This window comes from Sarcophilus harrisii, chromosome 3 (assembly GCF_902635505.1).
Source record: "Sarcophilus harrisii chromosome 3, mSarHar1.11, whole genome shotgun sequence".
Lineage (NCBI taxonomy): Eukaryota > Metazoa > Chordata > Mammalia > Dasyuromorphia > Dasyuridae > Sarcophilus > Sarcophilus harrisii.
In genome coordinates this window covers 360,750,348-360,772,365 of record NC_045428.1, presented here as the reverse complement: position 1 = coordinate 360,772,365, position 22,018 = coordinate 360,750,348, and the positions used below count along the sequence as shown (strand labels likewise).

Below are 22,018 nucleotides of genomic sequence, written 5' to 3'. Positions count from 1 at the left end.
CTGTCAAAGGTCTCATTTCTCAGTTATATATGGAACTGAGTCAAATTTATAAGATCTATTTCTCAACTAATAAGTAGTCAAAGAATATGAGCAAGAAGTTTTTGGAGGAAGAAATCCAAGATATAGCCATATAGGAAAAAAAAAAAAGTTCTATATTGCTAATTGAATTGAAAATTAAAACAACTCCGAGACATTGCCTAATAATCAAATTGGCAAAGTTAATATAAAAAAGGGGAATGACACTTATTAAAAGGGTTGTAGGTAAATAAGTACCTTAATGTACTTTTGTTGTTGAGGCAATTGGGGTTAAGTGACTTGCCCAGGGTCCCACAGCTAGGAAATGTTAAGTGTCTGAGGTCAAATTTGAACTCAGGTCCTCCTGACATAAGGGCCGATGCTCTCAACACTCCAACACCTAGCTGCCCCCTTAATGCACTTTTGGTGGAGCTGTGAACTGGAAAGCAAGTTGGAATCATGCCTCCCAAATTTAGTAAAACCACTACTATGATTATATCCCAAAGAGATCAAGGAAAAAGGAATCATATGCACAAAAAAATTTCATAACACTTCTTTATGCTGACAAAATGACTGAAATTTATACAATACACACATTTAGGAAAACAAAATATGAAAACATCTCATTAGCAAATCACACAAAATACTCAATTTGTACATTATGAGAATGAAAGCTTTAACAGCCTTTTATGTATAATAAAGGAAGAGGGAGGAAATGACTATAGAGTGTATATGAAGCATGACTCCAAGTGTTTAATTTTATTTTGTGAGGCAACTGGGGTTGTGACTTGCCCAGGGATACAAAGCTGGTGAGTGTTAAGTGGCTGAGGTTGGATTTGAACTCATCTCCAGGGCCAGTGCCCTAACCACTGCATCAACTAGAGGCCCCTTCAAGTGTTTTAAAGTTCTAATTTAAGAGATTAACCTGCTGCCACAGCAAGTTACATAATAGGGGATATACTCAGTAGGGGGATGTTGAAGGAAGAAGAGAAATTTGATGGGTAGAACAAAAATGTTAAATCAATTACTATGGGTTAGATTAAAAACCAGAAAGGTTAAATTTGAACAAAATATAATGCTCATTAACTGATGTAAATTCTCTTGCTGATAAATCTCTTTATTCCCCATAGGATTGAAGAGGACAACTCCCCCTTGCACAAAAATTTATCTATATTCCTGAATATAAATATAGTTGACTGCACAGTGAATTTCTATTGTATGTGTATACAACTATCACCTGCAAGTAATCACATTCACACATTCCACATTAAAATGGAAAAGTATCTGAAAACTTCTTGATAGAGACAATTTTCCAATCCTCATAAACTCTGCTTGGGCAACAATCAAGATTATTTCTTCCTTATTAATGATATTTAGAGCATGCATAAGAGTTCCACAGAAAAAGAAAACTGAGAGGGGTTGCAATCTGAATCATGGGAGGAGTACCCACAATCAGCAAGAACTCAGAAACATTAAGGTATAGACAAGATATACCAACAAGAGAAGGGCGGGGAAGAGAGTGGTTTGTCATAAAGATATTTTGTACATATTTGCTTAGTGTCATTCCACTGCATCTAATTTTACAAGGTGTCATTAAAACTCTTGATTAACACATCTGACTAAAACACAATTCCAGGAGAGCTTTGGTGGCAAGCTAATACTTTTTAAGGGCCAATAAATCTTATTTTAACTTTCAAGCAGCTTCAGAAGTAGCATTATGGACATTAAGTATGAAATGGGCCTTCTTAGCAAGACGAAAACTACCATTTATACCCATGATTGAAAGAACTGCTAACACATTCACTTTTATTCTACTCAAAAACAGTAGTACTCAGCTTGGGGCCTTTAAAAACTGAAGTTTTAGTAAATCAATGGAAAGAGTTGTTTTTTTTTTTTTTTCCTTTCTCTAAATTCTGGTGGGTGATTTCTTTGAAATACAGAGAATAGAGGTTAGAAACCAGATAGAAATAGTAGTTAAGAGCTGAAGAATCTCTCTAAAAATGCAGACTACTTTAGTACCAGAAAGGAAGAAACCTCATATTCCAAACTCGCCCTGGCCTCCCTCCCTCCTCTCCCCACTTCTTCCAACCCTCTCCATTTAAATCTCCAACTTTTTGCTACTGGATACAAGGTTCAAGACATACATTCATATCTTCCTCCCCTATTACATGTTAATGATTGGGTAGAACTATTCAGAAAATGAGATGGGCCTTCCTCAGGAGGCCTCAGTAAAATCTCCATTCATTATAGATTTTCAAGTATAATGCTCTGCCATATCACAACAGAGGTTTGGCTTATACTCAGTCAGGGGTTGTGACATGGAATCTCAAGAAAAGAATTAGTAGCACTCGGACAAATAGGAAAAGCAAGAGAAACCTAACAAAAAATATAGGAGAGTGTTTTAAAATGTCAAATGTTGTAGACAGATGGGGGCTGAGGAATGAGCAAAGGCCAGTAGATTTGTCAATAAAAGATCATAGCTAATTTTGGAGAGAAGTTTCAAACGAATGATAAGGTTGGAAGCCAGATTATAGAGGATTTAGAAGAAGAGGAAGTGAAATGTAGACAGCTTTTATAGGAAGTTGGAGAAAAGGTGGAAAGATATAGGATACCTTAAAGAAATGGTAGGTTTTAGATACTTGAGTTTGTTTAGGTAGAGAAAAGGGAATTACAGGATACTTTATCTTCACCTTGAAAATGAGGTCATTGATGAAATGCATGGACCCATTATTACTGCCAGCTGCCATTTAAGGCAGATGGCAAAAACCATAGGAGTAACACCCCCTACTCCTAATTATCATGTGTTTATTTTGTATATATTCACAGAATACATGTGGTCTCCCTGATAGAACATAAGCTCCTTAAAGGAAGAGACTTTTCATTTTTGCTTTTGTATCCTTATCACTTAGCACAGTATATGGCACATAGTAGTGCTTAATTGATGATTATTTATTTGTAGCTGGGATCCATCATATTATTCGGGTACTATGAACAAGTAAAATCTAAATGCTACAGCAGAAAAGAGATAACCTCTTAATTTTCTAAATTGATTACTTATTGGAAAAAAAAAAAAAAAGGCTTGCAAGATACCAATACTTGGTCTCAGAGAAGATGAGAGCAAGATTCAAGGTGGTATACTGCCAACAGCCTTGGATCTGGATCGGTTCTCTGGGCCTCAGTTCCCTCATCTGGACAATGAGCATAATATTATTTTTAGTATCTACCCTCCTAGGTCTACTTACAGTAAGACTCAAATGAAATATTTAGAAGTGGTTTATAAATTTGGAGAAAAATTTTTTTTCATTCTCAGAAGGCTGTTTTCTGGAAGCAAAAGGGAAGTAATATTGCTTATTACTTATACAAAAGGTAACAGGCTTGAAAGGACTAAGGAAAGGACAAAAGTACTTTTGGATATTCTTAAGTAATTTGTGCCACAAAATACCAAGTATATTCTTCTCATGTTAGAACTTTTAACGTGTATCAATAGTTATGTTTACCTCTAGATGACTGAAAATCAGTACACTGCAAAATCAAAAGATACAGGACTGTGCTCATTTATACAAATCATGTAACCTCTCATTTCCATTAAGAGAAAAATAAAAAAATCCCAGAGCTGTTGAGGCTCCACTGAGGTAAATTGGCATCCGTAGGAGCAGAGAGATGTTGGCACTTTAGGAAGCCTCAACACTTAGTAACAGAATTTACCCTAAAAACATGAAAAGTTTTCAGTTTAAGGCAATAATTAAGTAAAAAGTTTTCTGTGTGAGCCCTATAGAACTCTCTCCAAATGTTTGGAGCCCATGAGCACCAGGTAGAACAATATTTATTAAAGTTTTCACATTACTGAATTGTAATTGGCCAGGAAAGTGGCCTTGATAAGCAACATTTCTAAAAGTCATTTCTACTAAGATTAACTAATGCTTGCCTTGCTTCACCACTCTCCCCTACAGAACAGGCAACTTGAAATAATCTAACAACACACAAACAAACCAAAAATGATTCCTTTAAACTTATTTAATGATATTTGAATGCTCATTTTCTATTTTCCCAGATCCCAGAAAACAAAGTTCTTTTTAGATGACCAATATTTTGTTCCAGAAACATACAACCTTATCATCTAGTTCATAAAAGAGCTATTTTACAAACATACATCTGGATAATTAGAACAATAAAGTCTTTCAGACATTTCAAAACATGATCAGTAAAAATACAGGATTATTAATAAAGTTTTCTTTAAAGAATACTTCCAGATTTTTTTTAAAGTAATCTCTGTTAAAAGAGTACATGATTGTATGGTGTACAAAGAAAATAAGATGTTCTAATATGAAGAGATTCAAAGATTAAAAATAATAACCAACCGTTTGCACATTATAGTGATCATTTTTACAGTACACCTCCTTGTCAGTTTGCACACGGAAATAGAGGGTGTTTGTTTCCTTTTATTTAATTTTGGGGAGTGGGGTGGGGTAGAAACTATACTCCTTCAGCAAATCTTTAACAAAACCACCACCAGTGGAGGGAGATAGGTTATTAGAATAAGTAAATTCTTTGGGAAAAGGAACACACTTATGGAAGGGGAGGGCATTATTAGAAGGGTATTGAGGGTGGGAAAGAACATTTACAAAAAAAAGTAACAATGCTGAAGGTGGAAAGCACAAGCACAAACTTTTAAGTTCTTCATTAATATGTCTTTTTGAATTTTGTATATATTTTTTGAAAATAGGATATCTGAGGTTATGAGTTTAATAGTCCAAATTAACACTGAATTTTAGGGTATATAGATCCCAGTTTGAAATCAGTCCCCTTTCAGTCTCCATACAATCTGTTTAATCTACCACCACCAAAAAGCAAAGAAAATAGGCAATGGAAAGCAGCAGGGAAAGCACTGTTGTTTGCAAATTGCTTGGGAATTAATTTTTTTTTTAAAGTAATACCTGTTTTCTTCTGTATTATCTTTAAAACAAAGCAATAATTTTTTTTTTTTTAAATTACAAAAACAGGAACTAATTCTATTAGGGAAACAAAGCAAAATGTTTGAAAAAAGATCCTGTGTACAATTCTACAATCAATGTGATCTTTAGCTCTCAAGAGCCAAGATTCAGAAGGGAAATCTGGAAGTTAATTTCAATTCAAATTTGTCCTGAATATATACTGATTTTAGAGTACACAAAGTATATGGCTTCTAGGGCAGGAAACTCAGTTTTAAATCATGGGGCTTTGGGATTGTCAATATAACTTGACTAACTCTCTGTTCTCTGAAAGGGAATGAGATGTTTTAAATGTATTTCACCATTTAACAGTCAAGGAGGCCATTAAAACAATAGGACAGAACACAATTTATTTAGTCCCTTCAGCATCCCCCCCAAAATTCATTGGTTTTCCATAGACTACTTATTCCACTTTTGTGTCCTTCTGGGAAAATAGGATCCCATCTTCTCTTTCTCTCTCCCTAGGAAAAGGCTTTCTAGTGATCAGTTTGGCTTAAAGTGATTCCCTAATCCTTTCAAGTGGAAGGGCAGATAGGATGTGAAAATAACAGAAGGATGTAGATATAATGATTTAAAGGGAAACTTTCTCCCTCAACTGGCAGCTCTTAAGATGGAAAGAGCAGTTGAAGTTTTGGGATCTCTCCTGGACTATACTTTCAGAGATACCAAATAACTTTTTGTAACACCTGAATTACATTTGTGAGCTCCTTGTCCCCTCCACCCCCCACCCCACCCCAGCTATCTCCATTGTGCAGAGTAATAGGCTAAAGGAAGGACAAAATAACTAACTTGTTCAAGACTGTTTAGTGAATTAACTATGATAGAATTTAAAACATTGCACTTCTCCTACCTCCTGAAAGAGTTATGTACTGGTAAATGATTACTCAGTAGGTGTTTGGAGTAAAATTTATAGTCGTGTTATACTTCTCTTATCCCCAAAAAAAACTGTAGTGGACACTTCTCAAATACCCACTTAACAGCATCTCCTTTAATGCAGACAAGCTGGTGCTGGTGTATGGATGGATACCTGTATACAGATAACCTTTGGGTTGGCAATGACTGAAGCATTCTTGCCAGCAGCACGTAGGCTCTATAGCCTCCTCCTAGTAGATTTGGAAAAGCTCCAGGCTGGTTTTCTGTGTACTAGGGTTCTGCTTTTAAAGCTCTTTACCCTATTCTACTTTAAATTACATGTTTTTAATAATCTAGATGCAGTTCCAGTCTATAGGCATATCCCCAGATGAGTGATTGTGGCCATATCCAAAAAGCATAGTTCAGGTGACAAAACGGAGGCATGGAACTTAATGCAGTCAGATGAGCTGTTTAAGTTGTAGCTTCATGATATTTGAAAAGCAGCTGGGAATTCTTACCACTTATGATGAAACAAATCTGATATCTTTTTGTGACAGCTAGGAAGGGAATAAAAAAATCATACACTGACCATTCACAGAAAGTAGAGAACACTACTGGAAGATGTGACGAAATGAATGCTTTGTATAAGAATAGGATGCAGATTTGGCACATGGTTTTACTTGGCAAAAACAAACAAATAATAAAAAGAAAAGAAGTAAAAAACAAAAACAAAAAACCTCCAAAGCTTGTTTACCTGATACACAAAGAATATGTTCCAAGTCTGTGACTGAAGATGTTTTCAAGTGAAAGTTCTGAAACCCCTATTCTCTGTAGGGTCCTGCTAATTCTGCTACTAACCCTAGTGCAGGCAGAACTAGCCTGGAGGGTTCAGTGTATGTTCTGGTATTGATCTGCAGTTTCAAATTGCAAGGTCACTCTTTTTCCCTGGATGGAAAGGGCTACAGCAGTAAAGCCAAAGGAAGTGCTTACAGAGTTGGTGTGGGCAGTCCTGTCTTCTCCATTGCATTTTTTCCCCATTCCAGCCTTGACTCTCTTTGCAATACAAGTAGAGAGCATTTTGGCACAATCAGTGCAAAAATCATAGTCAAACCTCCAGGTACTAAAAACTTACTGGCCCTATAATCAGCAGTACCCATAGCTAATGAAGCCATGGTTCAGCTCAGTAGTGATTCAGTTTGACAAATACCCTTTTTCAATCTCTCTACCCTATTTTTTATTCCCATTCCCCATCCCCCTTCTCCCAACCCACCATTTCCCTCTGAAGCATTTCTACTTTTTTTTTCTCTGCTCAAACTGCAGGGATAATTCATACAAGTGCCAAAGCCCTACATATAACTGTAAAAATTAAACAATATCTAGACTATTTTACAGTCAAGAAAATAAAACTTGGCTTCTCTTTTCCCTCTCAGATTCCATGATTCAATGGGAGAGAAGAAAAAAAGAATGGGTTTAGGGGGTATAGGAGGGGAGTAGGAAAGGAAATAAATCAATTTTCAAGTGCCTGGCTATTTAGTGCATTAAGAATTTTTGTGACATGGGAGGTGACCTTAGCTATAGAAGATGGATGCCTGTCCCACAGGTTAAGACACTCATCTTCTATTTGACCCCTCTTAAATATAGTCTAGGTCATTCTGTACATGAAAACTATAGGGAAGTAGCCCTTCAAAAAAGCAGTCTAGGGGCTAGTAGGGAGTATTAAAATTCAGTCCAGTGAAACCCAAACACCCTAGTTCCCTCTAGCTCCTCCCAAAACACCCTAACCCCCAGGCTTGAACTGTGATTTCAGGAGTAGCTGATCCTTGGGTGTACTAAATTAAAAGGGCTAAAATTCTTGCTATGCAATTAAAACAAAACAGTAAAAGCAAAATTAAAATTAAAATGTGCTTTCAAAATGCAGAATGAAGTCAAATAAATACATCTGATTCTTTTTCCTTTTTTTTAAAATGTCTAAATACATTTTTTATATCCTACACCCAAAGCTCTGTACATTTGGTTTTTGTTCTGAAATCAAAATGAATTTCCGATAGTGAGGGGGAAAAGATGAGAGAATGGACATTCCCTCACTGACAGACAAGTGCAGCTGCCATACTGGGAAAAAATGATTCCCATTTTGAGCATACTGGGACATGGCTAGCACTCAGATGGTCCACAGGAAGATCCTCTGTCACACACTCCCTCCCAGTCCACCTTGGAGCCAGGATGTGGTGATGCAAGGCTGAAGCTCAGAATCCAACCTCCAGCCACCAATAAGAGCTGTTGCTTTAACTTTTATCTGGGGAAAAGCAAGACAAATGGAAAGCAGAATTGAATTCAGGGAAATGGTTTCTAGGACCTTAATAACATGCATTTTTATATTTTTATACATACTACATGCATACACGTGTACACACAGATCTAAGGGCTTCTATCAGAAAGAACAGGTATGTCATGAGGTTTGCTATAACAATCAGCTGGTAGTGCTATAGGAACAATGTTACAAATGGATAAAAACACTGTCTTGGTAATGTGTTTTTGCTGAATCGATTAACCTTAGGGAGATATGCTAAATAACACATTATAACATCTACAAAGAGTACAAATCCATGCAACGTTTTCTGCAACAGCAGAAAACCCTTTAAATTCATTGTCCAATAAAGAACACAAAAGTACTATAAAAGCTAAGGGAAGCCCACTTTCTCTACCATTAGGACATCAGAGAAGCATTAGTAAATTTTTCATTACCGTATTTCTAATTTTCTAATTTACTATTTTCTTAATCCATAGCTCTTGAAAAATGTGAGGAGAGAAGAAGTAATGACATTAGAGCTGCTAAATGATATACGATCATGTAAGAGCATATTGATTTTCCACATACCTGAGTGCTCCTCTGTGAGGGCTGATCCAGCCAGCCTTTGGCAAAGAGTCATGTAACTTTCCTCCACTTTCTGTAAAACACAACCCATATGATTTTCATCTGATTTCAGAGATGAAAGGAGGGAAGATTTTTAGAAAAGGGAATTAAAGCTTTTAATGCAATTAACTAATTGGAAAAAATGCTTTAGTCTTTCATATTTCACTTAGGTGCCTTCAAATAAGAACATTATCTTATTTAGAAATTTTGCCTATGAAAAAGAACAACTTTCATTTCTCCTACAATTCTATGCTATGAATAATTTGGAAGTGATATATAAGAAAGATGAGTTAATTAGGTGAAAGAATTAGGTGCAAGAACAAAGGATAGCCAGTGGATAGCCAGAGTATTCCTGGTGCTCCTACAAAGTCAAGATAAAGTCTTATGCATAGTGGACTGACCTGAGCCAAAACTTTGAGAGAATACAGATAGAAAATAAATAGGAAAAGCCAGCATAAATGAGTAATAAATGTGCATTGTTAGAGGGTCAAACTAAATCAGTGAAATTATAGATCCACTTGAGTACAAAAAAAAAAAAAAGGAAAAACAAACATATAAGGTCCCCACAAAGGTTTTTGTTAAGTTGCCTTATTAACTGTTTTATGTTATATAGCATGAGGTTCACTAGAATTAGCCTGTTTACCCAAATGAATTTCAGCCATTTCATCAAGTACAGGGCAACATTATATAACACTGCATAAAAAAATCAAGAAAATATATATCTAAATAAAGTTAAAATGTGGAAGAGAGAGGTCAGACTGCCAAAATGATACAACACTACTATCTTCTCCTTTCCCTCCCACAGCTATTTAGTCTAATAAAAGTACAATATACCTCTAATACATCTAGAATCTTTAGCATCTCTCACTCTACTATAGAATAAGGAGGCAGATATTAAGATGCAATCCATTTCCTCAAAAAAAAAAGATTTAATTGTTAATCTGTAATACAATTGTTAATTCTGTAATATAATGAACCTTCAAAAATGTAAGTTAAAGTTGGCAGAATCTTTTATTTTGTAGAAACCATATAAAAAAGGACAATGAAAAAATATATGGGATAAAGAGGTCGATTTTGCAAAATGGCAGTCTATTTATATATCTGCCCTTTGCTACTAGGGACGACTCTCTCTACTTTTGATGAAACTGCCTCTACTAATAGGAGCTGGTAAACTTCTGTTTACTTTCCAAAAAATCTCCTTTAATGCTGGGACTGGGAGAAGAAGTGGTTTTAGGCTCAATCTAAAAGCTTCTAAAGCTTATCTTCATCTGTCATAACACTCAGAAAACTATTACTACTACCACAGTGTTACAAAAAAAAAAAAAAAAAAAAAAAGGCAATAGCAAATTATGGCTTTTGCCTGATTTAGATTTATAATAGAAAAAAACCGTATCTTAACATATTACTCAAATTTTCTCAAATATCAATCAAGAAAATCACATACATTCAAATTCTTTAATTTGGAAAGATAATAAAACATAGAAATAGAAACATGTTTCCTGTCCTTGTGCTTTTAATAATCTGAGAAGCCCAGCCACCTATCCTCTCCATGGACAAGGAAAGCAAACATATTCAGACTCTACGAGGTTTATTGACATCAGTTTTTTATTCTTTCTTTGCTTCCATTTTGCAATATTTGCCACTTGGAAACAAATGTTAGGGATGCTAAAAACAGGGTTTAAAAAGCAGCAGTGGATACCTTTAAGTGTTCAAGGTCAGCCTCTATCTTCCGAATGTACTGCATGATCTGGCTGTGTGAATCTGCAGAGGAAGAGGGACTCTGGGCACTGAAGCCAGACTCCTCTCCAGGTCTCCAGCGCTGCTGGACTAGGAATTCAGGAGTGAATGGAGAACCTCCTCCATCAGACCGGGGATTGAGAACAGATTGCTGCTGGTGAGCCCAGCCCACAGAAGGGAGGTTTGAAACACCTTCTTCCTCCGTAGAGCTTTCCTGAACTGTTTCAAAGCCATCAAGGATCAGAACATTTCCTGATGAGGAAACAGAACAAGTTAATACCAGTATCAACAGCTGACAACTCAGTGAGCTTTAGCTACTACTGGACAATAAAGTCTACAAATACTCAAATACCCATATTTAACCATGCTGTGGCTAGTGTTTTCTAATTTTATCATTTCAAGCTGTTTAACAATTTTAGATACAATTAGATTTTTAAAATACTATACTTTCTAAGAAAGTTAAGAAAAAAAATTCAATACTTTTTATCCAACTTGGTTGGTACTTGTGCACCAGGATAATATATATTTCAGGTGAAGGAACAACAATATTGTCATCAGAATGGTTCATAATGAACTTGCCTGAGATCCGTAACTGAAGAGCTTCCTCTTCCTTTCTTTCTGTCCCATCACTTTCTGAAGGATTATCATCACTGTGGGCTTCACGGGCATCAAAAAAGTGCTCTCCGCTGTCATCAGGACCCCCTTCTAGCTCTGCACTAGACGGCTCTGGGGTCATGATCATGTGGTCCATGACTAAAAGATTACTTGCCCTGCTATCTTGAGATGCCAGTTCCATATAATCCTGTGGAACTGGAGATTCAATTGAAGTCCTTGGGCTGTAACATGCAATTTGGCCAGTTCTGGTTTGGAGGGACGTATGCCCTTCACCAAACTGGCTGGTCTTATTATTTTCAGAGTGGTCCAAGACATTTTGGCTCACACCTGGACTTTCTACTTGCACCCCCTGAGAAGATGTCCTAAACCTGGAAAAATGTGGCCAGTCTTCAGGAGTCCTCTTCTCAGTCAAACCTAGCTGCTGTACCAGCAACTGCTTCAACAGACCCACTAAAAAAATAAAGAAAGAATATTCACCAGTTTCTAACAGGATTCAGATGAGTGGCCAAGACACTTCTAAACAGAAAATCAATCAACAAGCACTTAATAACATCTAATAAATTAATTTTGAATAACACAGGCACCAAATGTTAAGGTCATTTTGCATATGCTTTAACATTTCAAATGCTGAAAGAAATTGCCAAGTGCACCTACAGTGCATTTAAATTTGACCTTGGAGCCATAAGGTATCACCTAATTGCATTAAGAGTACCTTCAAGAACTGCTATGTGACCTGGGCAAGTTCACTGAACTAGTGACTTAACTTCCTCTACTTTTTACGCATACTGAGAAAATTAGGTTAGGGAGAAAAAAAATACATGAAAATTTTAAGTTATTCAGAAATAGATGCTATGTAAATATAAGGAAGGATTTTTTTGGAAATTCTCCTGGAGTTCCTAAAGCACAGTTCTTACTATGTTGCTGCTCTGCTCAATAAATTTCAGTGGCTCCCTATTTCTTCTAAAATCAAAGGAAAACTCTCCTGTAATTTAAAGCCCTTTGTAATCTGGTTCCTCTTTTTTGTTCCAACCCTATAAATGGATCCTTTTCATGAACTCTGGTGTAGCCAAACTAACTTTCTTGCTATTCCCCACACGTGACATTTCACCTTCCATTTCTGTCCCTTTCTATGGACTTATCCCCTCTCTGCCTGGAATGCAGGGCACTTCCTTTCCTCTGCTAGTTTCCTTCAAAGTTTAACTCAGGGGCCGCTTTCTCGCCATCTTTTCCCAATGCCCCTGATGTCAGTGCCTTCCCCATAATTAGCATGCAATGACTTCTCTGTATCCCTGTTTTCTCCCTTATAGAAGGTAAAGTACTTAAGAAGAAGGTTTCATTTATGTCTTAGTATATTCAGTCCCAGGACCAGTCTCTAGCATAGAACAGGAAACTAATAAATTGTTGTTGACTGAAAAGTAGAGGGTCTTAACAAGTAGAACATTCAAAATGTCGAGTCTTCAATAACAGGGCTATAACAACTCAAGCATGTAATTTTAATTAGAACCAAATTTTCCCTACTAACTGTAATAAGCAGATTACAAATATCTTAGTTGCTGTTGTTGCATCTCTCAGAAGAGGAGTTAACCTCTGGGAGAATGGGATTCTGGCTTATCTCCCAGAGTGCTCTCTGGCCCTAAAAACTTTAAGGGAGGTATGAACACAAGCATTATTGTCTATCAGTTGTACTTCGTACCTTGTTTCAAGTTCTGGCCCATAACGTCTCCTCGTAGGATCAGATTAATCATACTGAACCATGCTAAATTAGATAATTATTGCCTCTATCAACTCTAATGACTTAACAGTTTGTAAAGATTCCAACAGTTTTGTCCTTCGTTTTTGAAGAAGACCATGACATCAGAGAGGAGATCCCATAACATTCAAGTGAATTGGATTTAAGTGAGAGAGAGCTGGACAAAGTCACCTGCCTCACTTTCCCCACCAGATATAGATCAGGACAACTGGAGATGGCCTTGGATTCAATGGGAAATTTTGGCCCTTTTTAAGCTAAGGTCTTCAACAGGTCTCATTGTGACCGAGAAAACACCCATTTGGTGATTAAGGTTAGGTAGAAGATATTTTTTCTCATTACATCTGAATCCATCAATTGTAAGGAAAATTGACAATAAAATGTAGTCAGGTTTAATGCTTTTAAAAATTTTGACTTGAAATTTAACACTTTCTTAGGTTATCTGGATACCTCAGAAGTGATCAGTGTATGGATTTAAGTCATTCTTACAACCATTAATGCTGATTCTACCACATTTTCCCTGTACCATTCAATCAACCTACACACATTTAAGTACCAGCGATCTTCCAGGCACTGTCCTCAGTCAACAATAGAGAGATGAAGATATAAATGCCTTTAAAGAGCTTATCTTCCACTGGGCAAGACCAAAAGAGATACAGAGTAAACTGAGGAGAATTAGGAACTAAGAAAAAATTCATGTATTCTATGTCACCTAAGCATAACAGAAAAAAAGAAAGGCAGGTTTTTAAGGCAAAGGTCAAGTACAAAATACATTGTCAATATAAGGAATGGGCAGTGAAAGGTGCAGAGAAAAGGACTGGCATGTCATCGAGGAGAAATCTAACACCAGTCTGTGTGAAGCAGAGAATCAGGCATAATACAGGCTAGAAGGAGAGGATGGGCCAGGTTGCAAAGGGCTAAATGGAGGAGTGTATATTTAAACTTGGAGGCAAAAGAGATTCCTTGGAGTTTATTAAAAATCATTTGTACAGGAAGTTCGTCTGAAGAAGAGAAAAACTTGAAGCATGAAGACCAATGAGGAAGCTATTGTAAGAGTCCAGGCAAAATATGGGAAAATCCTAAACTAGGGTGGCGATAAAGAGAATGGGACATATGTGATAGATGTCAAGGAAGTGGGATCAACAAGATTTACCAACTGGTATCAAACAGAGGGAGAACAAGGATTCAGTGACAACAATGACGTTGAGAATCTAGATAGTATTGCCTTTACCAGTAAGAGGGAAGTCCAGGTAGGGAATGTCCTTTTGGGAAAATGAATTACTTCTGTTTTAAACAGGTTAAGTTTTAGATGCCTATAAGTATATCTAATTTGAAATATCCAAGACCAGTTGTTGCTCAGGAAAAAAAAAATGAAGGCTGGATAGATATGGGAGTTATCTGCATCAAGATGATTAACTATATCCTTGGAAGCTGATGAATGAGAATACAATGCCTTGGGACACCAACAGCTGAGAGTTATATCAGAGATGGATCAGAAAAGAAGAATGAGATAAGTAGGAAAAGAACCAAAAAAGAAAGAGATGTCAGGAAAATTCAGAGAGGAGAAAGTATCCAGAAGTGTAGTCAACTGTTAAATATTCCAGAGAGGTCAAAGAAGATAACAATTGAGAAAAAGTTGTCTTATTTGGCAATTAAAGAGATCACTGACAATTTTAGAGAGAGAAGCTTTGGTTGAGGGTAGAGGTTGAAAGCCATACTGCAAAAGGCTGAAAAATAGAAGAGAAGAGAAAAAGTGGAGCTAACAGCTGTAAATAGATTTTCTAGGAGTTTGGCTATGAAAGGAAGGTAAGATTAGACTGATGAGGAGATGTTACATTCTAGAGATTTTTTTCAAAAATGTAAATGGTATCAAGAAAGGAGGGGATAAAATGAGAGAAAGAAAGGAGAGGGAGATTTGAATAGGAAAAAAGGGCCACTTATTATCAGGCTAAAGGAAGAGAGGGCAGGGCATAATATCAGTGGTTGTATGATATGGTGGAGATAGGAGGAAGTATCTTATAACAAATGGTTTCTATTTTATAAGCTAAGAACTGAATTCTCAGTTGAGAGGATTGAGGAAAGGGTGGAATGAGAGGCTTGAGCAGAGAAAAAAGTTTTGAACACTGTCTGTGGGAAGAATAGAGAATCAATTAAGGAGGAGGAAAGCAATTACCTTGCTTAGATTGAGGGCCCAACAGAAATTAGCAGCATAAATCTGTAATGGATAGTCTGCTTAAGTGCCTGATTTCCTGCAACTCTATTCAGAAGTATGTTAGCAGTAGTGAATAGGCAAATGATGGGAATAATCTGAAGTTTAAATTTGGCAAGGAAAGTATATATTTACATGTAAAAATGTATTAAAAAGAGTCCAAGCAAATTTGTTTTAATAGCAATAGTGAAAATATTTGATTCTGACATTGCAATGAACTTTTGAAAGACAGTAATCATCACTTCATGCTAATATTCAATATACAAAGAACACTAAATAAAGATTATCAAAGAAAATTTCTCATTAAATACACTCAAACTCAAAATACGCAAGCTATTTTTCGGCTTGTAAAAAATAACCTAAGGAATTTTCCTCATGTATTAAGAAGAAAAATTTAAATGCTCCATAATTTTGTTTCTACTAATTTAGTCATGTAATTGAATTAACCAAAGGACAATGTTTTCCTGTTTGTTTGTTTTTTTCACTAAGACATTTTGCAAAAGAACAAAGACACACACACACACAATAAAGAAGTTAAAAAAAAAAAGCTTCTATCTACACTCAGAATCCATCAATTTTCTCTCTCTGGATATGGACAGTATTTTTTATCATGAGTCCTTTGGTCTTGGATTACTGTATTGCTGAGAACAGCCAAGTCACTCACAGTTTATTCTCATACAATACTGCTGTTGTTATGTACAATGTTCTCCTTGTTCTCCTCAATTCACTTTGCACGAGTTTATGTAAGTCTTCCCAGGTTTTTCTGAAATCATCCTGCTCATCATTTCTTATAAAAAATACTACTACATCACAATCATATATAACTTGTTCAATCAATCATTCCCCAAATGATGGATATCCCCTCAATTTTCAATTCTTAGCCACTACAAAAAAAAAAAAAAAAAAAAAAAAAAAAAAAAAAAAAAAAAAAAAAGCTGCTATAAATATTTTTGTGCAAATAGGTTTTTTCCCCTTTAATCTCTTTGGGATTCAAAGCTAGTCTTGGTATTTATGGATCAGAAGATAGGCATAATTTTATGGCTTTATAGGCATAGTTCCTGTTCTCCAGAAGAGTTGGACCAGTTCACAGCTGTACCAATAGTGCATTATTGTCCTGATTTTTCCACATCCTCTCGAGAATTAGTCATTTTATTTCTGTCATGTTAGCCAATCTGACAGCTGTGAGGTGGTATCTCAGAGTTGTTTTCATTTGTTTTTCCCTAATTGATAGTGATTTAGACCAATTTTTTTCAAGTGAGTATTAATAGTTTTGATTTCTTCTCCTGAAAAATGCCTGTTTGTATCCTTTGACCATTTATCAATTAAATGATTCATATTTTTATAAATTTGGCTTGGTTAATTATATAACTGAGAAATGCAGCTAAAGGATAAGTTTTGATGAGGCTTAGTAAAACCACATTGTCAAAGACAAAGAGCACTTTTTCTTAGTTTATTTTAAATTTTAATAAATTAGTGTAAATTCTGAGCTTCAAACTGTATCTTGCTATCAACTTTACATTGTGGAAGTTTCTAGCAAAACTATCCAGAAACTAGATAGGAGGGAAAGGCTCAAAGTAGATTTATAGATTCTTCAAGGTTCCTGAGTTTGAAGTTAACTTTTGGTGCTCTTCCCAAGCATCAATTCTCACCATCTCCATGAGCCACTCTTAACACTTTGCTCTTCTACTTTTGAAATCCTCTCTCAAAAATTGCAGTCAAGGCAAAAGCTTCAATTGTTACTCCAATATGCATGATTCCCAGGTTTAAATCTCCAGCTTACTTTCTTCCACATAATCCAGTCCTACATTTCCAAATTTTTGTTAGACACTATTATCATATGGGTACTTTGTCACAACTTGAAGTTCAATATATCTGAGATAAAACTCAAGTTTCCTTTGCTTGATGCTATTAATATTACTACTATTTTTTACATAATTCAAAGGTAAAACACTGATGTCATTTCTGACTTCTTTGTGCTTTCCCTCTAGTCACCAAGTTCTTTGGATTCTTACCTTATCATAGTTCCAAAATCTTCATTTTTATCACTGCTACCCCCCAACTTCAAGCCCTTCTAATCTTATCTCTTAAGGCAAATGGCTAGCTTCCTGCAATATCTTACCTATTAAATATTTCCACTCCTGGTCTTGTTCCAATACATCTCACACATTTTAATCTTTCTTAAGTGCCACTGACATTATATTCCCCTACTCAAACACCTTTTGTTACTCCTTTCTATCTACAAGCCTTATACAATCTGTATTCAAACTTCTTTCTAGATTTATCTACCATACTCTTTTGCATGAATCTATTTCAAACTGGTCTAATTCACTATCTCCCAGTCAAGACTTGTGCCTTTCTGCCTCCATACCTATCCATTTTTTTCTAACCACTACATAAATTCTAACAATTCATTGGTATCCTTCCCTGTCACCTCAGCCCATGATACTCTAAACTTCTTAGTTTTTAATGTCTTCACCATTTATTATACATTTGATATACATTGTTTCTTACTGTCAACTTTTGCTTTTAAGTCTTTCATATGTGGCGGGGGGGGGGGCGGGGGGAGGGGGTAGAGGCACGCGTGCGTGCATGCCTATTTCTGATATAAGATTACTAGAAAAGATCATCTAGCCCAATATCTTGATTTTACAGATGAAGAAAGAGTGGTCCAAAAGAGCTAAAGTAGCCTGAGATCAGCTGAGCAGTAAGAGAAGAACCATGATCTAAATCCAGCACTTCCAATTAAACTGTGCTACCAGGTCATTTCAACTAGACTGTTAATATTTCTGAGAACAGGGACTCTCTCTTATTCTTATGGTATAATGTCTTGCACAAAGTATGTGACTGACTGACTGAATCACTTACAGTTCCTGAGTGCATCCAGTGCCCAGCGCTCTTCACAAACAGGGAGATGTGGCTCTGGGATAGTACTCTGAAAGTCCATTCCAGACTCTTTAGATGTCTCTTCCATTTGTTCCTTTTCAAACTGTCTTTCAGCCAGTAGATCACTGATTTCTGATTTTCCAGATATAACTGATGAAGGGGACTGAGGTTTTGACATTAAAGAAGTTTCTGCTCCCATTTGTTTTTCTGCTCAATAGAGAAGAAAAGGTGCAATGTTTACAAATGGTAGAGTCCTAAATACCATAGTAATGCCCTGGCATGCTTCCCAAATGAAAAAAGAAATTTTATGATTTACGTTCAAGCATCTTAAAGAAAAACATAGCAAAAAGGAGAAAAAGTCATTCCTAGCAAAGCTTATAATTCTTAACCTGAAGAATTCAAATGTAATCTCAACTGCATGGGCTATCCTGATAATTCTGTCATGATCAGTAGCCCAAATCTATGAACTACAGAGTCCTTCAAAGATACCTTAAGAATTGTTATTTATTTATTTAAAGCATTCTTTCTTTTTGCTGGGGCAATTGGGGTTAAGTGATTTGCCCAAGGTCATACAGCTAGGAAATATTAAGTATATGAGGCTGGGTTTCAACTCAGGTCCTCCTGACTTCAGGGCCCGCACTCTATATCCACTCTGACATCTAGCTGCCCAGCTTAAAAATTTAATAATATATATTGCTTGAGCTAATAGGAGTAAGTTCACCTGGACTCTGAAGACTAGAGGTAGAAACATCATGCGATTCCTCCTTCAGCTTTGAAGCTTCTTCTTCCTCACGTTCCCCTCTGCAGAAAGATAAAAACCATCTTTCATGACATCAGGGACCTAACATTCCTGAACCAAAATGTACAAAATGGAAAATCATGGTAATTGAAAATAAAATCAAAGACTCACTCGCAGGGGGGTGACTCTGGTAATGGGATGGGCTTTGTAGACTGTTCCTTTACTGTCAGGGCCATCCTGCCAATCAAGTCCTGCCAGCTGTATGAAGTTCCAAGAGATTGAGGTAGGGGTTGGGAGTGACACAGCAGAGGAGGGGGAGAAAGAAAATTTAAAAAATGAGAAGATAAGAAAAACTATATCCAATACAACTGGAAAAAAGAAAGTAACTAAGATTTGCAAAGAGGAAATTTCTATGCCAGCAAAGTGGAAGGGCTAAAGTCATCTATTAATAAGAAAACTAACAATAATGTAGTAATCTATTTAAAAGATTCACTAAAGGGGCAACCAGGTGGTACAGTGGATAGAGCACCAGACCTGAAGTCAGGAAGACCTGAGTTCAAATCTAGCCTTAGACACTTAATAGCTCCTAACTGTGTGACCCTGGACAAGTCACTTAACCCCAATTTCCTCAGCAAAACAAACAAACAAACAAACAAACAAACAAAAACAAAAAAAACCACTAAAAACTTGAGAAAAATTTTTAAAAAGATTAAATTTAATTCAACATTTATGAAAGACCCACTAAGTAAACTTGTAGTAAGTATTGGAATTACAAGGACAATTAAAAAAAAAATAATTCCTGCTCAAGATATTCCATTTTAGCCATTAAACTAATCAGTTTTGTGAACTATTAAGTTTTGAGACTAACAGAAAATATTAAGTAGAAAAATATAGTTGAGACTGTCACTTACACTGCTTTTTCAGAAACTGTCTGTGCCACCAATTCATAAATTTGGGCTCCATTGTCTGACATAGAGATGACGAATAATGCTTTGTTATCTGAAAGAGAGAGAATAAAACATTACTCCATCAATATTTTTGGACTCCAAGGGGAAGATGACATATTGATATTAGTGCATCAATTATTATTATCACACAGCATTCATTTTGTATTTTAGATGTGACTTTCCAATCTCAAATGTTCTAAACTCTTAAATGTTCATTTATTTTACGCAAGACAAAAACTGTTTACTACTCTTCATTTACATGAAGAGATATATTAGAAAAGCTCAGAGAATCCAGGCATCTCAAGTCTCTTACAAGATATTTAAACATACACCCATGTATGTAGGCAGACATGTTATTATTTCTTTACAAATGGGAAACAACTTGTGAAGTTTTCCCAGGTGTGCCCAAGGGCAGAATTTTATGTCCCTTGTCCTAACTAGACAATGTGCTATTTCTAAAATAACTTTATAATGCACCACAAGTAGTGGTTTTACCCAGTGGAAGTACTTGCCTGTTGCAACTTGTCGAACCAACACGGTATTCAATTTGATTACAGGGCTGAATGTGTGTTTGCTATCTGCTGTAGATGCTAGAATTTTACTATGACACCTCAACACCAGTCTATCATCCTGCTTTTGTAACAATACAAGGATGTCTTCCAACAGCAATGTGTAAAGATCTACAAAAGAGAAGGTACCACACATTTATACCCAACTTTACAGGGGGGAAAAAGCAGCATGAAGATTGAGACCCAGTAAACATTTGCTTCCTTATAACAGCCAAAGTTCATACAGCACTTTAAGAATTGTAAAGTATCTCAATCAATAAATATTTAATAAACACCTATATTACATGCCAGGCATTCTAAGTACTAGGGATATAAAAAGAGGCAAAAGATGGTGGCTGTCTTCAAGGAGCTCACAATCTACTGGGGGGGGGGGGGGGGGGAGAGGAGGGAAGGAGCACTCACATACTATTTATTTTATTTTTTCATTTAAAACTCAAAAACAACCTAATAAAGTTAGTAGTACAGATTTTATTATTATCCTCACTTGGTGGATGGAAAAAGATTAAATGACTTGTTCATAGTGTCAGTAATTAAGTGTTAAGAGGCAGGATTCAAATTCACATCTTCTTGACTCTGTGTTCAGAACTTTAACAACTATATTTAACTTCCCTTGCTTACAAATACTTTTTAAAACAGTAGTACATGGGAAGAGATGGAATTGTATCATGGCAAAGACTACTGCTATATCCCTGAGTGATATTCATAGCAAATGTATGAATGTTGGCTATAAGACATGTACTTATCAGTACACAGTGCCTGACACATAGTAAACACTATATAACACATTTCAGAACTAATTAAAAAAAAAAATCAAGTCTCCTTTCAAAGCAAATCTTTGTTTACAAGTTGTTCAAGGTGGCATTGCAATTTTACATTATTTCAAATCATGAACAACAAAAGCCTCTTCTCAAGGGAATTTCACCTTCCTCTCAATTCTACTTCCAACATTCTCTTTCCCCCAGCTGGGGGAAAAAAAAAAACAACTGAAAAAAGACATACAACCTACCAATGGTCTTATCTCTATTCACCTTCCACACTAATGGTCCTTCATGAATCATCTTCCTCTTTGTTAAATCCAAATTCTGTCAAAATGAGAGAAAAAAAAACCCCAACACAAATGATTTCTTGGAACTCAGAATGAGGTAATACTCAACCATAACTTTTACCTTCATTATTACCATCACCAATGCAATAAGTATATTCATTATTTAAATTCAAACTATTCATATAAAGCTGGCATTATTCTTTCTAAATTATCTAAACAAGAAATAAAATACAAAGGTGGAGTAATTAACACAAAATGATACAAAAGAATGGAAAAAACCTCAGAAAAGCAACTGTAAGACCTATTTTCCTGATTTTAATATTACAATGAACTACTCTTTCAGCTTGATTCTCATTCTTGGCTAATCACTAGATCCTGAATATATATGCTTGGGTTCATAAGGACCATTGTTGATAAGTCTAAAGCCACTAGGTAACCAAGAAGTTTCAAATATTATGAATTATTAATATAAAAATCATTGTTTGGTCACTCAACCTAAAAAAGGAAATAGTGTTAGGTCAACAAAAAATATGAACATGTTTCTATGCAAAGAGTTAAATCACACAATGAAATTTATTTTGAATATCTATTCAATAGACCTATCTAAATTGGCTATATTGTAGTATTTAATGAAATTATATCCATAAGGATACTCAAAAAAAAAAAAAAAAGAATTTTGTTTATTTGAAATAGTATTTAATAAAGGCTTTGCCATCATTTACTGTCACAGTTATATGTTGAGCTTTTATGTGCTTTAGAAG

General features: G+C 35.8%; 1 protein-coding gene across 2 annotated transcripts in view; it reads right to left on the bottom strand.

Annotated features, from left to right (window-relative positions):
* Positions 1 to 1,857: 1,857 nt before the first annotated feature.
* The window catches only part of ARHGEF12 (Rho guanine nucleotide exchange factor 12), a 164,226-nt gene continuing 144,065 nt past the window's right edge, over positions 1,858 to 22,018 (bottom strand). For both annotated transcript variants that reach the window (XM_031960156.1, XM_031960157.1), the window contains 10 exons: positions 21,219 to 21,294; positions 20,156 to 20,323; positions 19,608 to 19,695; positions 18,868 to 18,954; positions 18,679 to 18,758; positions 17,940 to 18,164; positions 11,083 to 11,568; positions 10,466 to 10,755; positions 8,731 to 8,800; positions 1,858 to 8,148 (listed from right to left, as the gene is read on the bottom strand). In XM_031960156.1, coding sequence (XP_031816016.1) covers positions 8,138 to 8,148; positions 8,731 to 8,800; positions 10,466 to 10,755; positions 11,083 to 11,568; positions 17,940 to 18,164; positions 18,679 to 18,758; positions 18,868 to 18,954; positions 19,608 to 19,695; positions 20,156 to 20,323; positions 21,219 to 21,294 — 1,581 coding nt within the window. In that variant the 3' untranslated portion in view covers positions 1,858 to 8,137. The remainder of the gene's footprint in view (positions 8,149 to 8,730; positions 8,801 to 10,465; positions 10,756 to 11,082; positions 11,569 to 17,939; positions 18,165 to 18,678; positions 18,759 to 18,867; positions 18,955 to 19,607; positions 19,696 to 20,155; positions 20,324 to 21,218; positions 21,295 to 22,018) is intronic.